Source organism: Rhinolophus ferrumequinum, chromosome 15 (genome assembly GCF_004115265.2).
Source record: "Rhinolophus ferrumequinum isolate MPI-CBG mRhiFer1 chromosome 15, mRhiFer1_v1.p, whole genome shotgun sequence".
NCBI lineage: Eukaryota > Metazoa > Chordata > Mammalia > Chiroptera > Rhinolophidae > Rhinolophus > Rhinolophus ferrumequinum.
The window spans coordinates 23,543,003-23,561,663 of NC_046298.1; the positions used below are offsets into that span (position 1 = coordinate 23,543,003).

General features: G+C 35.4%; 1 protein-coding gene across 2 annotated transcripts in view; it reads left to right on the plus strand.

Moving 5' to 3' along the window:
• The window catches only part of CNTNAP4 (contactin associated protein family member 4), a 226,896-nt gene that overhangs the window by 157,110 nt on the left and 51,125 nt on the right, over positions 1 to 18,661 (plus strand). For both annotated transcript variants that reach the window (XM_033129161.1, XM_033129162.1), the window contains 4 exons: positions 980 to 1,086; positions 3,697 to 3,816; positions 12,434 to 12,631; positions 16,600 to 16,756. In XM_033129161.1, the coding sequence (XP_032985052.1) occupies positions 980 to 1,086; positions 3,697 to 3,816; positions 12,434 to 12,631; positions 16,600 to 16,756 (582 nt within the window). The remainder of the gene's footprint in view (positions 1 to 979; positions 1,087 to 3,696; positions 3,817 to 12,433; positions 12,632 to 16,599; positions 16,757 to 18,661) is intronic.

The window sequence follows — 18,661 nt, forward strand, 5'->3', positions numbered from 1 at the left end:
ACTAACCAAGGATACCCCAATAAATTTAGTAAAAACATTTTTAAAGATTATATATGTATATATGTAATTTTATACACACATATATATATGTAATTTGAAAAATATATTTTTCCAAATTATATATAACTTGAAAAAATATATATAATTTGAAAAATATTTTTGTTTAATTTTTAATTAAACACATTATTTAGTAATTGTACATGTTTGCTGTTGGGTTTTGTACAACTTTTCAAAGCTTGTAATCAGTTCAGATACTGCCACCTTCATTTTCTGTTCAACATTGACTTCACGTAGTACTTTTTAAAAAATTTTATCAACGACTAAAAGTTCAGCTTCTCAAAAATAAAATGTCATTAAAAGGAACGTATTGCTATCTAATGTTGAAGTTGAACTACTTCAAGCTAGCAAGTCACACACTTTGACAGATTTTGAAAATTTAAATATCCTGTGAGTTCAGTTCCGCACCTACAGCACCCTGATACACTGCTTGGAATTTGTGTCTACATCGTAGACCTTCAGCATTCCTGGATGGACTCACCAAGTGAATAAAGATGTCCCTCCCTCCCCTTTTGTTTTCTCCTGTCCTCTTTGTTTCTTCTTCCTTTAAATATTCAGTGCAGTGGTAAATCAATCTGCTTAAATGTTGTTATTTTGTGTAAGCTATTGATGTTTTTGGCAACATATTGAGTTACCGTCATGTCACTTAGGGAAAAGAAGGGGCTCTAATAGAGTAAGATGGTGAAAATTAAGCAGCCGCGACTACCTGAGAATTGGTTGAAATCTGGTGAATTTATCGATCTAAGGTTTAGTTCTGTGATTAAAGTACCTTAACAACAGACTGGATGATCACTAGTCATGTTAAATGTACTCTTTATGTTACTGTTGACATTCTTCTTTCACTTGTCCATGTACAAATGATCGATATTTTACGATACCTCTCAAAGTGAAAACTAGCGATTGTGTCTGCACCTTCACGCAGGTGTTTGCCCAACTATTGTGAACACGGAGGTGAATGTTCCCAGTCCTGGAATACCTTTCACTGCAACTGTGCTCACACTGGTTACAACGGAGCTACTTGCCACAACCGTAAGCTGAGCACACCTGCTTGCTCTCGCCTCTCTTCTGATTTCCTTGTTCCATTTCTCGCTTCATTGCCGTGTGTCTATATATGTCCTCGTATGTGCAACCATGTATGGGAATGTACACCCCTGAATTTTAGCATCCAGTTGCTTTCTAGTTGACCCAAGTCATTTAATCCTCATCACCACCCTACTTGGTGGGTACTATTATTATCCCTAATTTACTCATGAGTTAACAGGGAGAGATGAATCACCTTGCCTAAGGCTTTGTAAATAATTGAGCCGCAGCGAGGATATGAACACTTGCAATTATGCTCCAGAGCCTGGGATTACAACCAATGCACTTTTCCTCTATTATAAATCATGCTTTTTTTTTTTCCGATGAAATGTTTGCATGTGTTGTAAGACTCACACCATTTTGTTGCCCAGTTGTTTGGTACCTATGCTGGGGAGACCCAAGCACGTTAGTTATAGTCATCAGCCTCACCCTTCTCAGTCTCTTTACTGTAGGCTGCTTTGTACTGCCAGAGAAGAGATTGGAATTCTGGGCTCCCAGGCCTGGGGGCTCCCCAAGGGGCCTCTCAGAAGTCCTGTTCAGGGCTGCAGCCAGAGTCATAAGGGGCATCCACTTACATATTGCCTCATAAGATCATGAAGAATGTTTGCTGTTCCTGAAGTCACACCTCAGTGTAACCAGAGGCCACTTGACCCAGGTCATCCAGCTAGTGAAGGGATCGTGTATTTTCATTTTCTGTGTCCTCCATCATTCCCATTGTAGTAACTAACTCAAAGCAGGAAGCTAATTGAATGTATTTTACTTGACTAATTATTGTCTTTAATTGTTATTAATGACTGAATCTAAGTATAAATCCAAACAGCTCTGAGGAAGAAAAATGGATGATAAAAAAATAAGATATTTTCATATGTGGCCCACAATTTGACCCAATCATTGAGTAAATTTATTAGGTTCTTGAGCAGGTAGTCTAAATGAAACTGAAGGTTTTGTTTGTTTGTTAGTTTGTTTGTTTTTGCTGATAACCATTCTTAGGAATGGCACCAGGATGATAAACTTAGAGTGAAGCCTTCACTATCTTTAGCATGAGTAGAGGGAGGGGCAGGGATGGGTCTTTTAAAAACTATTATGTTGCTTTGTATACCTGAAACTAATACAAAATAAATAAGATTTTTAAAAAAGTTTTATTAGAAAATAATATATTAAACAATCAAGTTATAAAATGTCAAGCAATACACATGGAGCAAAAGTACTCCCAATTACCCTATCTGATCATGTGACCTTTCTAATAGCCACTCTCAGTGCAAAGTTACATGTGCATCCTGCAAACACCTTTCAAGGAGTTTGTGAACATAGGTGTGTGCATATAGATGTGTGTGAATTAACCATTTGTACATACCTGCTTCACTGCAAAAAGTACAAATGTGACTGGAAAGCAATCCATACCTATATTTCCTTCTATATAATATATAATAGGAAAAAATAAAACCATCTGATTATAGATGGGCGGAGAAGTAATTTGGTATGATTATATGAAATTTTTGTAACACTGAGCAAATTAGTTATATTATTTTATAATTTTCAAAACATAATTGAAAATTGAATTGAAACATAATTTTCAAAAATTTAGAGTGCATTAGGAAAGGACATTCAGGGGAAGATTTAGTTCTCATTTCACAGAATATAGAGGTTGATGGAAATTTTCAGTACTCTCGACCAAGTATTCAGTGAGGTTATGCATCATATACACGTGTTAATATCAAACCGTGTACATGGGAAATACATAATCATATAATTAAAAAACATCCAATTATGGATCAAAACACATTGAGATCAGTTGGGGACAAATTTCATATAAATATTTTTTCTGCTTTGAATTTTAATTATCTTGAATTCTCATTAAAGAGCATTAAGAAAAGCTTCTTTTGTAAATTACTTTTTAAATTATTGATGAGGAGATTTGTAAACCATATTTGTTTTATATAAAAGGGTTTTATCTGTAGATAATTTTATGTGAGAAAGGAAAATAGTTACAACATTATTTAAAAGTTTTCTATTGCATAATCATTGGGTAACAGCAGATTATTTAAGGAGAGTACACTATTGTACTTCAGATGTTAGGTTATTACAAGGTGATACAGAATTAGGAATTTCAAAATGAATATTGAAAGATCCAATTGGATGGGTTTCCAAAATTATACTTAGAAATGTCTTAACATTTAAAATACCTACCTTCTCTTTTGTTGTTCTGTCTAATGTAAAAATAAATTTTTATTTTGACTGAATGATCTCTTATTCCTTTAGTGATAAAAAAATACCATAAAATACAACCTCATTCTCCTTTTTTGTTTCTATCTAACCTACTTTCATCCATATAAATTTTCAAAAAGAAAATGAGTTTTGTTTTAACGTATTTTTAAAGTATGTTTTACCTTTAAAAGTATGTTTTACCTTTAAAGTATGTTTTACCTTTCCTTCTAGTCAGTAATGTATGTATTAAATTTTAAAACTTGGACTATTTTGTGTCCAAATTAAAATTTAAGAGATTAATTTTATACTATTCCATTTATGATGATCCATTTTTTTATTTTTATTTTTTCCCAGCTATCTATGAGCAGTCATGTGAAGCCTATAAGCATAGAGGAAATACTTCAGGGTTTTACTATATAGACTCAGATGGAAGTGGTCCCTTAGAATCATTTCTTCTGTATTGCAATATGACTGGTGAGTTAATCAACTTTCATGTAATGGTGAAATTTGCATGAATGCTTTAAACACAAAATTAAAATGAAGCAAGTAGAAAGTGGACCTTATTTGCAATTTGATTAAAATGTATATTGTTCAGTAGAACTAATGTAAATCTTTAAAAAATAGTTTAATGACAATGATTTAAAATGTCATTTTCCATGCATGTGGTATCTTTATAGAACATCTAGTAATAAATGTATTTTATGAAGTCCCAAAACAAAAAGGATAGACTTTATTCTCCATGAAGACTGATGCATGTGAAAGCTTTGAAAAATATTTACTTTTTAAATTTTGGTAAACATGAAGTTTATTCTTGAATTCTTTACTTACATGTATTTAAATAGGAACTAATAGTCATGGAAAAATATGTTTAATTAAATTCAACATCCATTCATGATAAAAAAGAAAATGAAAAATCAATCAATTACAAATAGAAGGAACTGTCCTTAATTTGTTGAAGAGTACCCACAAAAAATCCCTATAGCATAAACATATTTTTTTAAACTGATTACACCAAGTGTTGGCAAGAATAGGGACTAACTAGAGCTATCACACTTTTCTCCTGGGGATCTAAAATAGTATAAGCAGTTTAAAATCTATTTGGGAGATTATAATTACATATAATCCAGAAATTCCACTCTTAGGTTAAAAAAATGAAAACATGTATCTAAAGACATGCACATGAATGTTCACAACATCTTATTATTAATTAGAGTCCCAAAATGTAAACAATCTGACTGCCCAGCAATGGGCAAACGGATTAAAAAATAAATAAAAACCAACTTGAAAATTAATCTGGGGAACATAATTTGGTGGTTACCAGAAGGTAAAGGGGTTGGGAGGTGGGGGATGAGGGTGAGGGGGATCAAATGTATGGTGATGGAAGGGGAGCTGACTCTGGGTGGTGAACACACAATGTGATTTATGGATGATGTGATACAGAATTGCACACCTGAAATCTATGTAATTTTACTAACAATTGTCACCCCAATAAATTAAAAATAAATTAAAAAAAAAAAAAACCAACTGAAGTGTAGTCATACAATGGGATATTACCCAGAGATTCAAAAAAGGAACAAGCTACTGATACCCCCAGCATGAATAAATCTCAAAAACATGCTGAGTGAAAGAAACCAAATGCAAAATAATATGTTTCATAGGACTCCTTTTATGTGAAACTCTAGGAAAAATAAATCTAATCCACAGTGACGGAAAAATAAATTAGTCATCTAACTGTAATGAAAGTGGGGATTGAGAGATCATTTTGAGGTAATGGAAATGTGGTGGTGGTTACATGGGTGTATGTAAGTGTCAAAATCCATCAAACTGTCTACTTAAAATGTGTGTGTTTTATTATATCTAAATCATATCTCAATAAAATTGGTTTTTAAAAAGGAAAAAAAAATCCCTATAGCATATAAGACAGTTTATGGTGAAATATTGAAAACTTTACTCCTGTTACCAGCATTAACACAAGGATGCCTGCTATTACCACTCTCTTCTCCATTGTATTGGAGTTCCTAGCCAGTGCAATAAAGCAAGATAAGTGAATGAAAGATATAAGTACCAGAAAGGAAGAACTGAGAGTCTACAATATTTGCAGATGACCAGCTATGTATTGAGAATATTCTAAACAATCTAGAGATATTCAGAATGGTTACTGGATGTCAATTAATATAAAAATTAATTTATTTCTGTATATCAGCAGTAAGCAATTAGAAAATGAAATTTTAGATTTTGTTTTTAATAGCATCAAAAATCTCAAATATATGATAATAAATCTAATGAAAGATGTGCAAGCCTTCTTTATAGATAAGTATAAAATGGTTCTGAGATAAACTAAAATCCTAAATAAATGGAGAAATGTAAAATTTTCATTGATGAGAAAACTCAGTGTGGTACAAACATCAATTTTTCCCAAGTAGACATCGACTCAATACAAACCTCAATTAAAATTCCAGCAGGGCATTTGTTTGCTGGTTGTTGTCATTGCTTAGGTGAAAACAAGCAAGCAGTTTCTAAAATTTATCAGCAAATTTGAAGGGACAAGAAGAACCAAATTAATTTTGAAGAATAAGGACTCAACTCCACGAGGTATAGAGGCATCATACTGAAAGACTAAGTAAAACAGTGTGTGATTGGCACAAGGATTAAACAAGCAGACCAAAGAAACAAAATATAATAGAAGAGATCAAGATTCCTTTGCAACCAGTAGTCCTGGGGGAAATTGTATACAAATGTTGTAAAAAGGAAGCCTGATCCCTTCTTCATCAAACTCAGTGGATTCTAGATGAAGTGTGTTGTCCAATATAGTAGCCATTGGCAAAAAAAGTACCTATTTGGATTCAAATTTAACTAAAATTAATTAATAAAAAACAAATGAATTGAAATAAATTTTAGAAATTTAAAATTAAACTAATTCATGAAAATAAGATTAAATGTCAGCTCCTTAGTCTCGCTGTCCACATTTTAACTGCTCAATAGCCACCTATTCCATCATTGCAAAAGGTTTACATTGGACAGTGCTGTGTCATGAAATCAAAGTTTTGTGGAACAAAACAAACAGAAGAGGGAAATATTAAGTTGAAGGTGTTGCAGAGGCGGATTCTCAACTTGAAATCAGGCAGTGAATACCTGGGGCAAGAGATACGGGACCTTCCAGGCAAAGGTGCTAAGTCCCGAGAGGTGATCTTACCAAGTATGTTCAGAAACCAGCAACAAATCCAGTGTTGCTGGAGTATGGCAATTAATCAAGGAGTAATAGGAGAGTAGGAGAGAGTTAGGTAGGGTGGGGGCAGGAGGGGGAGAGTCATGGGATCCTTACAACAAGGTTGTCAGTTCTCTGGTGTTACTCTGAATGAGATGAGAAGACACTGGAGAGTTTTAAGCAACGGTGGATGCAATCTGACTTCCTTTCGTAGGATCACAATTGCTCCTGTGTTGGGAAATGCCTATCTAGGAGCAGGGGTGGAAAGAAGTTGGGAGACCATATATATACTATGGGTATACACACATGTACACATATACAATATAAAATACATATGTATATGAATATCTATTTATATCTGTATATCTCAATATCTATCTAGCTATCTACCTATCTATCATCTATGGAATTAGAAAACTTGTTTGGCGACCAGTTTAAGAAATGCAGGAATCCAGGCAAAAGCTGAGGACGGTGGCTTGCACTGGATCATAGCAGTGCAGATGGGGGAAGGAGGTTCGATTTTCTCCTTGAATACATGTGTGGTGTGAAAAAACAAAAGGAGCCAAAAATAACACATTTTGTCTTGGGCAACGGGAGTGGTTGAGTTGCTGTTGTTTGAGATGTGGTCAGAAAAGGTCTGAGGAAAAAGATCAGGAGCTCAGTTTTACACATTTTGAGTTGGAGGTGCATATTCCACATTCAAATGAGATGCTGAGAAGATGGTTGAGTATGGGACCAACAGTTCCTTTGTATTAAAGTGTAATTCTAAGCACTGCAGGTGGAAGTCAAACCTGGAAATAGGTTTTGGGGAAAATTAGGAAAATTATTACAGATTGTGTCTTTAGAGATTTTTCGTATCACACAACCGGATGGCTTCTTTTTGCTCTCGCAGCCATTGAGGACACTGCCTGTCTTGATCCATTCTGGATGCTGTAACAATATCAGACTAGGTGGCTTATAAACAATAGAAATCTGTTCTATTTCTCATAGTTTTGGAGACTGGAAAGTCCAAGGTCATGGTGACGGCATAGTTGGGTGAGGGTCCTCCTCCAGTCGCTGACTTCTCCTTGTATTCTCCCATGTATTTAAATACTTTCAAGCATTCCAAGCAAAAAGATACAAAGAAAATCTCTTTTGAATGGACATTTTCCTAAACACTGTTAAAGACTGAAAATTTTTTCCCAGAGTATTCTAACAATAATTTAAAAATAATTAGTCATGATAATATGAATCACAGTGTCTGTCCCTATTGTAACGTATGGGACTTTTTTTCTCTTACACTAAATCCATTGCTTTTTCTATAATGAAATCATTTTATATTCGAGAAGTTTCTCATGATCAAACCTTGCATAAGGATGATTGTTTCAGTGGGGAGAAAATGATGAGTGCTATAGCAGTGGCTTTCAAACTTCTGTGAAAATAATTGGTGGCTTAAAATCACTCTTTGTCCCTGCACTGCTACCAAGACTCCTGGGTTTAGTTTTACTGACTCACTAAGTTTAGAGACCAAGGGCTAGGTCTCTACTCATTGACAGGCTCCCCTTATGATTCTGAGATAGGGGCTCCTGAGACCGTTCAGTGAGAAGGCTGGAGAGTATAGGACTTGTAATAAAATTATTTTTACTTCAGGGATTTCAATCCTAAGCCTTCTTAATAGCTATGAGAGTTAATAACTAACTATCATTATCCAAATGCAGACTTGTTTATGTCATTTTGCTCCAGAATGTTCTTTCTTTTCATCTCTCCAGCTTTCCTTGACACAGCACTTCCTACCTGCTCTTCTGCTCTTATGGTCTTTATCACATCTATCACCCTGGTTATTAAGTATGAAGGAACACAAGCTCTGCAACTGTGTTGCTTAAGCAGCATGTTTTTTTTTTCTCTACACTGTTATCACACTAAAAAATAGCAGTCAGCCTAAGATAAATCAAGTTCTTAATTATTCAGTTCCTTTACATACAGTTTATATTATTGGAAATTTCCTCAGGGAGAGACACCAGTAGACCCAAAGTGCTTTTCTCTTTCTTTCTTTCTTTCTTTCTTTCTTTCTTTCTTTCTTTCTTTCTTTCTTTCTTTCTTTCTTTCTTTCTTTCTTTCTTTCTTTTTTCTTTCTTTCCTTCCTTCCTTCCTTCCTTCCTTCCTTCCTTCCTTCCTTCCTTCCTTCCTTCCTTCCTTCTTTCTTTCTTTCTTTCTTTCTTTCTTTCTTTCTCTCTTTTTTAGTGTATTTATTAAATTTGATAGATTTTTATGCTTATTTCATATCTCTCTTCTTACCCATTTCCCTGAGTCTCCTTAACAACTCTCTTTGCATTTGGTAAAGGATAATTTTCAAAAATAAAAATAAAATAAAATCATGGCTCTTGCACAGATATAAAACTGTAAGCTAAAAATCACATTTTAAAGATTTTGTTTAACACATACTACTAATGAGAAAACTGGTAAGATGTTACAACCAGTTTAAAGGAGAATTCAAAAAACAGACACATATATTATCAGGAATATTGAAATGAATATGCAAATGGAAGCAAAACTAGCTTGTTTCACAGTGGAGGAAGGAAGTCAATCGAACCTCTCTCTACCAGGTAGAAATTTCCTTGTCTGTAGACATGAATTATGTGTTGTAAGGAAACTTGCTTTTCAAGAGAGAAAAATCTGGAAGCCTGTGTTAAAGGATAATTAAATGTTAGTATGTCTTGGAAGTTAGAAATAGTGAATTTCTCTGGAGAGATTTAAAGGCTTATCTCCCCCAGAAGCATTTGCTGATATTCTAAGAGTGATAAAAACCTCAGGATTTACACCTGCTCTCCTCTCTCTGTGGAGGTGGGGGAAAGGTATGCCAGCCATCCTCTTTAAGTGCCACATCTTGTAATTTTGGGGTGCAGCTCTAGCATGTACAGGTGCATCTAACATTCACTGTATGAGCCCATGGAAAACTGGGGTGCGGAGAGTAGATGCGTCTAAGATTCTCTGTGGGCAAATGGTCTCTGACCCAGAGATCTCCTGTGTCTTAGTAATATATATCTATATCTATGTACATATGTAGGTAAGTAAATATAGATACAGGTAGGCAGGTAGATAGATAGATAGATAGATGATAGATAGATAGATAGATAGATAGATAGATAGATAGATAGATAGAATTTGTATATGAGGCAAGATAATTTAATTTGCAAGTAGGATAACATCTCATACCCTTAACAATTTCAGACTTAGCATTATTTTGCAATTCTATCAGTTACATGCAATTTAGAGTTATAAAACAGCTAAAAGGCAATGAAGGTCTCAGAAACACCATAGAATCAGAATCAGATAATCTGGAAGGTTGTGTCCTAGCCTGGACAATGCATGGTTTTTATTCATTCCTCTGTTCATTCCATCATTTCTTTAACTAATGTCTTCTCCTGTGTGTTTTGCCAAGCCCCTGTGCTGTGTGCTGGAAGTACTATGGTTAGCAAATCGGAAACTATCACTCTTCTCATAGACCTTACAGATGAGTGGGAAAGACCAATAAAATCAGTCACAAAATACTGAACTGCAAATTGTGATGAAGTCTGTATCTTTTATAGTTGTAATTTCTAAGTAGGTGTTTGTAGAAATATCAGATAATACCCTTGTGTCTGAAAGAACAGTAAAGAGGCTGTAAGTTACTAGTTTCGAGTGATTCCCCTGATAGTAAAGTACATCAGCTGTGGAACATAGTTTGTAATTTTGGGGTGCAGCTCTCGCTGCAATGGCTGCTGGGCACTCATTGCCATTGCTTGGAATCTGATGCTGATGATTTCATTGTCTCTGCTCTGCCCTGGAAATCTCCATTGTCTAATAAGTGCGGCATCTGTTTAACTTCCTGCATTGCAGCACTTTTATTAGAAAAATAAAATCACTTACAGAAGCGATCATAATGTTGAAATTTTAGAATTTCCAAAGGAAACATTTATATGAGCTGCCCTTTAACGGTTGTCATGCACGATGATGGCCTTGAATCTCCTGCAACAACTTAAAGGACCTTTAGAATCATGTGTTAATTGTGAAGCAGTGAGTACTAAACTATAGGGAAGTACCCCTCCGTGTGACCCAAAAGCCAGAGAGACAAAGCTTTCAAGCAGGTTCATTGTCCCGTTCTTTTGGCAGCTGCTCAGCCAGAGTTGAGCTGCTTCATATGTGCCATTGATTTACCAGGAAAGATGAATCGTTTTACCGAACAACAAAAGCAGAGCCCAGCAGAGGCTAGGCTAACAGATTTGCCTCGTTAATAATCTTCCACTTCTAACAGCCCAGGTTGAGTTGGCTAAAGTTATAGAACTTCAAACCTACTCTATTGCTTACTACATTCTGCCACTTTATTTTCTGCATTTTGAGATGGAAGCTCCAATTTCCCCTGACTTTATGAAGGGCACACAGATCCATGTCAGATCTGTCACTCAGATCTCCTGAAGGTGTCTACACCGTACTGCTGTGTGGCCTGCCGCATTTGATTTCATTTGTTTATATATCACGTCCTCTTCAGGGAAAGTATTTTACTGATAAAGCTCTTTAGTGAGCTGAAATGCAAGGCAGAAATAAAAGTAATAGCTATTGTTTCAGAGAAAAATAATGATCAACACGTAGAAAGCAATAAGGCTGTCAAATTGGTGTGCTATCTCATGTATTTAGCAGGCCTCTCTGTTCACACTTCCAGGGACTAGATGAGGGCTGGGAGTGAAATTTCTCAAAGTACACCTCGTCCTTCTCTTGGTTTGATTGTTGAACCATGTGAATGTATTAGCTAAAAAGAGGGGTGGAGTAGATTCTAGCTACTATTTTCCTCCAATGTGGAATATTCTTCTGTTGTACAGAGAGTTATGTGACTTAACAGCACATATATACCAGAATTTTGACAACTTCCAACCTGTTTCTTACCTATTAAATCAGAGGGCTTTTGATTCATCTGTTTTTGTGCCTGAGTATATCACACTAAATATAATACGAAGTCTTGCTGGAAAGTTATTCTGCCCAGGTTTTGTTACAAACATTGTAGGATTTTTTAAATTTCATCCAAGTACTTTTGACAATCAGCATGATGGACATGTTTGCACACATTCAGGTGCCAATAGTGATCACTCTAGTAAATACTCAAAGTTATTTTTTTTGTGTGTGTGTTAGCTGAGTTGCTAATGCTGAATCAGATGTGTCCAGTTCAAAAGAACAACTTCCGGTTGCATTGCATAACTATGCAGATCACATGATACCAAAATGAATATTTCAAATGTGGTTTAAAAAGAAATAGAAGTATACTCATAATTAAATGTCTGAAGAGACGTAAATATGGGCCGCAAAAATTTGACTTTCTTTTTGCGGGTAACATGTATGACTTTTAAGACTAGAAAAGTCATTGCTTACATTACATAATTTAAAATATTATATAAATTCTAAGATGCACTTTTGTTTTTATACATTGTAACATCTCTGAATTCAGGGTGTATCAACAATTCACAATGTTTCACAATGATAATAGCATTTTTTTTCTTTCTTTCTTTGAGGAAAATAAAATAACGATGGACCTTTAAAAGGTTGAATATCAGATTTGATGAAATGAAGTACACCTCAAAAATTTAATAATCAGTTTTCCTAATGTTTTTCCCCATAAATATTATTTGGCTAAATTATATGAAAAAGTAAAATAAAATCACTGCAAAGCAAGACAATTGCATAAACATCAGAGAACAGAATCACTTCACTATAATTCAAAAATTTTAAGAGTCCATTTGTATTGATTCTACCTCTCAGAGAGGTTTGATGACTAGAAACATTTGACTCAGATAAAAGGTGATTTTGATTTTCTTTATTTATTTTAACTTTTGCAGACTAGTGATGGTCTCCTCTCTTTCTTCCCCCATTTCTGCATCCAAGAAACTGCATGGACCATCATACAACACAATGGCTCTGACTTAACAAGAGTGAGAAACACTAATCCAGAGAACCCATATGCTGGGTTTTTCGAGTATGTGGCCAGCTTGGAACAACTCCAGGCCACAATTCACCGTGCGGAGCACTGCGAACAGGAGCTGACCTACTACTGCAAGAAGTCGCGGCTTGTAAATAAGCAAGGTAAGTAACCCAAGGCACGTGTCGGCCCACCCGTATTGCACAGTGCACTTAACTAGTTCCTGAGGACTTGACATCTGCCGAGGTGGTGGCATATAACTGCGAGGGAGTGTGCTCCCCGTATAGTCAGCAGACTTGTCACAGTCTGGAAGTCACAGAGATGCTGCAGCCCAAAGAAAAGAACCAGGTCAATTTGCAATGAGCCTTGTTCAAAGCCCTGATTGCCTTTGGTGTCTCTTCCTGGCCTTAACCTGATAACTGTACAGAAAAGGGCTTCATTCTGATCCTTGATGAATTCACAGTGTTTGTCCGTTATAAAGGGCAAGTAACACATCCAGTTGGTTTTATCATGGAAGGAGCTAATAAAAATATGACTTCATTTTCTGAAAGTGCCTCTTTTTCATGGATTATTGACAGTGAGCCTGGGGGTATAATTGAAAATAAGAGTAGGTTGCTGGAAACCCAGTTTATTCAGGAGCTAGAGGAGGGATTGGAAAGCCATCTTAACTCTTTCTTTTAGTCTGCTTTTAATAACCAGTCAGCTCCTAAATTCTGTTTTTGGCTTTGTTTTCTTCCAAAAGAACATCTCATTCTATGAGACTGTCTCAGATCCCACCAGTTCTGCCCTAGCGTAGGCATTAAGGACCTAACTCTTACAGTTACTACAAGAACTTTCAACTGGCCCCCAGCTTGCATCTTTCCGTATCTTCTAACCATCCAATATGTAATCCAAAATCTTTATGAAAAAAATTTGTCTTTAAGAAACACTGCTTCCATCACGACATTTTTCTATTGAAAACTCTCCAGTGCCTTCTCATCTCTGGTCTGTCCAGTCCACGCCCTTCCGTCTGGACACCAGAACTGCGTATTCTGGAGCCACCTGCTTATGCAATCTTCATGCCACTCCCCAACATACTGTTTTCTAGCAGAGAAGTCTAGTAGGTGTATTTTTCTTTAGATGTTAGAGAAGATTCTGAGACCTCTTCTGCACAATAAAGCTACCTTGTTAATGCTCGTTCCGGTTTGTTGTCGTAAGAGAGGCTGGAGTTCCGGAGAGAATGACTAGAACTTTAAAAGAAATGTTTCATCTGTGAATATCATATGTCATATGGATCATGCTGAAAACTTCTGAACTCTTGGTATGACTTTGGAACCTTTGTTTTCCAATTAAACACCTCTCCTATTTACTCTCCACCCAGTTAATACAACCAGATTTTCTCCTCCATGCCTGAGTTCCACCCCCTCCTCTTCTTCTTTCTCCTTCTTCTTCCCCCCTTTTTTAGAATGTTCTTATTTAGCCTTTTACCCCATCTTGCTGGTCTCCACCTGCTTAAATCTTATCCCCCTGAAACCTCAATCCCATCTGTGAATCTGTGACTCACCATCAGATGTGTAGCTGTAGTATAAGGAGGACTGGATTTAGATGTGGGGAGAGATCTAAGGTCAAGTTCCAGGCCTTTCTTTGATGAGGTAGAGGACTTGGATGGAGATGTCGTTCTCAGTCTTTGTTTCCTCCTCTCTGAAATGCGCCTGACAATACCAGCCTCAGAGGGGTGCTTGGCTGCACAACACGTGCAAAGTGGGTGAAGCGAGCTCCTTGCGTCCCCACCTCCCCAGTGCATTGTGGTTATAGCTCACATACCAGTTTAGTATTCAGCTGATTGTTCCTTGTTGCTAAAGATCGATCTTGGAATGTAAAAAATAGATAAGCAAATAGGGAAGTACATATTAAGACAAGGAGAACGATACTTACAGAAGGGTACATGAATGCTATGGAACAAGACGAACTGAATGGCTTAACTAAGAAAGAAAGACAAAAGGAAAAGACAATCGTCAAAGTCACAAATGAGTCAAATTCCGGAAGAACCAGGAAACAAAATCCCCAAGGGGTTAGTGAGCAAGAATGACACAAAGTAAAGGGGACATTGTGCAGTTGAAGGAAAACCCACCTTCATGGCCAGTGGTGCTCATGCATTTTTTGTTTGTTTGTTTGTTTTTTGAAGCTCCCAAGTGTTTCAGCAAGACTTGAGAGCCACTAGTAAAGAAAAGAGTAAAACTCTAGAAGTCTGTGGAACGGGAAATGATGATAATTGTTAAATACATAGATTTTTTTTTCAGGTCCATGACCCTAGAATTCATATTGAGTAGATTTGAGGTGGAATAACTAAAAATAGAGCAATTTGGATTTTTGAGGTTAAATTAATAAATATATAGGGAACAACAGGAAGGTGGTGTCAGACAGGTTAACTTTGCAGTTTCAGGTCTTGAATATAGCAGTTTCAAGTAATGATGGTGACCTCATTGTGGATGGATTAAATAGAAGGCGTGTGGAAATATGTGTTAAGCAGCTGTAGATGTGCGCTGTCTCAGCACTTTAGAAGGATGGTCAATGTAAATACTTAAGTTATTGGGGATTTTCACTACGGGAAATGGAATGTTCTACCATGATCATGATATTTTTTAATTTTAATTTTTAACATATAAAAATTTCTCATCATTTTCTTAATTCTTTTTTCTATTTATTTAAATTCTTTAGGACATTTTAAAAAGTCTTGGGTGGAACCAAAGGTATTTGGTACCACTAAAACATTCAGTGGTTTCTATTTTATAGGGAAGATAGGACATTTAGAGGTAAAAATCTTACTCACTCTGTAGGAATAATGATTTATTTTCTCTTTAACCTATGAATACATAATATTTTAAGCAGTATATGGAACTGTATCTAGCATATTTTTCAAGTAGGTTTCACCTTCTGTTGATGAGTTGATCGTGCAATTTTTGAAAATGAAGATTCTTGATATGGTCTTTATGCATAACACAAACTTTTGATAACTCCTTTTCTTGGCATGGCTGATCTGGTATGTATAGTAACACTGAGAGAGAGGTTGCCAGCATTAGGAGAGGTCCTATCTAATAGTAAGTTATAATGAGCGTTGGTGTTTGGAAATAAGAGAAAAATTAGTAAAAGTCCTAGATTTTTCGTGGGGCTGATGATAAAACTTAAAAGTTTTGAAAGTCAACAGAAAAATGATCAAGCAACTTTGAGTAGCTGACTGATTTGATGTCACATAATTCTTATGCCCTGATTCTCCAGTGACTACAATTTTCCTCTCTAACTTTTTTTTTTAAATGAGAAATTGTCCGCATGCCTCACCTCGTTTTCTCAAAATCCTACCTAAGCGTCCTGTCTATTCTTTGCTCTAGTTCTTTGGCAGCATGGTTAGTCTTAACTCTGAGAAGGGGCTGGTAGCTGAACATTCATCATAGAAAGAAATGCACTTGGTTCAAGGAAACTTTGTTTTTGAATGTAGTGTTAGCTTCAGGCATTCAGATCTTTCAGTCCAAGCCATTAAATGAAAGAAAAAATACAGACTTCCAAATAAATCTTAAATCATGACAAAGAAGTGCTATACCATGACTAATGTTTAATAAACAGCTGCTATATTTTTAGCCAACAAATATCATTGAGATAAAGCATTGACTTTACATAATGTTCTATAATGTTTTAATGGGCATTTTATTATCTCAAATCAGTTTTATTTCTGATATGTTAATTATTCTGTTTTCTATTTTTATGCCAACTTGTTTCAAAAAGTTTTTCAAAGAAATTGCATATGTGTAGTGCTCTCAATACATTTTTACTATTATGCCTGAATTAAATAGGAATGGCTGGTGTCTTTTCTAGTCAAAGAAAAATATATCAATCATTTAAGTTTAAATAATAAAATTTATTTTTAAAAAGCTTTCTTGCGGTTCTTGACTTTTTCTGACTTATTTTGCTTAGCATTATAATCGGATTAAAAACTTTCTTAAGGAAATGCCATCAATTCCAATGTTTGGACTATTGCTACATCAAATGAATCTTTCTCTTCTCTTGTTCTTTTTCATGATTTGGGAAGGAAGGGAATTATACTAGGATGAAAGGCAGTGGGTATAAAGCAGATGTCACATTTCTCTCGTTTGTCTTTTAGATGGAACCCCTCTGAGCTGGTGGGTTGGAAGAACCAATGAAACACAAACATATTGGGGAGGTTCTTTGCCTGATCCTCAAAAATGTGCTTGTGGACGAGAGGGGAACTGCATTGATTCTCAATATTACTGCAACTGTGATGCTGACAGGAATGAATGGTGATTTCCATATAATTTCCTTATGCAAATATATATATTTTTAAACAAATCTCTCAAAATATGCAGAGCTAGACAGATACTCAACAAGTTAGTATGAAGGAATTAGATGAAGGTGTGTTTTGATGAAATGTGTTGCAATCAATCTGAATCTTAGATGTTAAGATCAATGTCCTTTTATTTTAATTTTTTTGTAATGGACTGTTTAGCCATGTACACTTTATTTTTGTGAGATGATGAAAGAGGCATCTGTTTCATGTTTCCTCTTCATTGTGGTTAATTATCATTCTCTTTAAAATTAAATGTAATTATGCATCCTATTATTCTCAAAATATGTTTACATTCAGTAATTACTAAAGCACATTTCTTCAATAAGCTGTCTATAAAATCTTTAAACATGTAAACTTAGAATTTCCCACAATTATATGAATATGTAGCTCTTTTATTTGTTTAAAGGACAAACCATGCCACAAAGAACAAGTGTTCTGTTTATCATAATCTGAAGGAGGAAATCTATAACATTTTAGGAATTCGAAAATTTAGCTTAAAATATTTTCTAAGTAGAAGGAAAGTCTTAAATATGTTTTGTCTATTGAAAATTTTTAACATGTATTTATTATATTTTTACTAGAGTTGGAATGTACATTGATTTTATTTGTGAAGTGAAAATATCTTTTAATTTTCATATTCACATTTCAACCCACCATATGTATATGTTACATTACTAGTATGTACCTTGATCTGCACATAAGACTTATTTTTTAAAATATTAATAGTTAACCTGTTTCGCTCCTATCTGATGTATCTGGAAGAAAAAAAAGATAGTTAACCTGGCTGTAAATCTGATTGATTTGGTTACAGAATGTACATTAATTTTAGTAATCAATTTGTTGTTAATTGAGCTCACATTTTGAATTGTATATTTCATTTATTTATTTGGCAAACATCAAGACTATGTTATATCAAAAAACAGATCCTTTTAGAATAACCTAGAAGGAGGCATCTATATGAAGTCATGATTGTATTTTCAGTGTTAAATGTTTGGTATGAAGAATATTTTTTCTCTTACTTAAACTCTAGTTTTTAAAAATTTCTGCTCCCTTTGGAAGGCACTCTTTTTTCTCACTGCCTTCACAAAAAACACCTACACAGTAATATTGTATTTTAAAATGTGAATAAAATGTTCATAGCAATGCTTAACAGAAGAAAAAACTCACCTAATCACCAGTAACTCTTCAATACCTCCATAATACATTATTCATCAAAAATAATTCTCAAAAAATAAGATTTTGAAACTTCCCGTATTAAATTCTGCTGATAGTGATATAGCTTGCATAGAAATAACTTTCCCTAGAGAATGTTTATAATCCCAGAAAAACTATTTATGAAAACAACTACTTGAAGTAAGTGGAGAACAACCACATGTAGGTAGGAACTGCCAGGGTTGGGAGCTTTTAACCCTTGGCAGAAGGAAACTGAGATGAGTAAGCTGTAGGTTTATATGCTTATATGCTTTATAAGTAGTTTTCCTTGAGGGAACTAACTAGACCACATGCTATGGGGTGGCTAGAACTCAAAACTCAAAGAGAATGCTAGGTGAGTTGGGGGGTGGGGGACTTAAGGTATCAGAGGGCAGTTTGGGGCTGCCTGCATGGCTGGAAATTGAGGGGGTGTGGAAATCCCATAATGGAGAGAAACTCCTGAGGAGAGTCCGCCATATGAAACCCCCTCAGGTCCCTGGCTGACCCTGCACGTGCACAGGGGAGATTACTGGGAACCAAGCAGAGTAATACAACTGGAAAACTGAACAAGCTACACAGAGATTTCAGTAGCAACTCCCAGAGGAGACACAGAATGGGGAGTTTAGGTCTCACTAATTGAGATGGGCTTCTTAAACCCCTCAGCTTT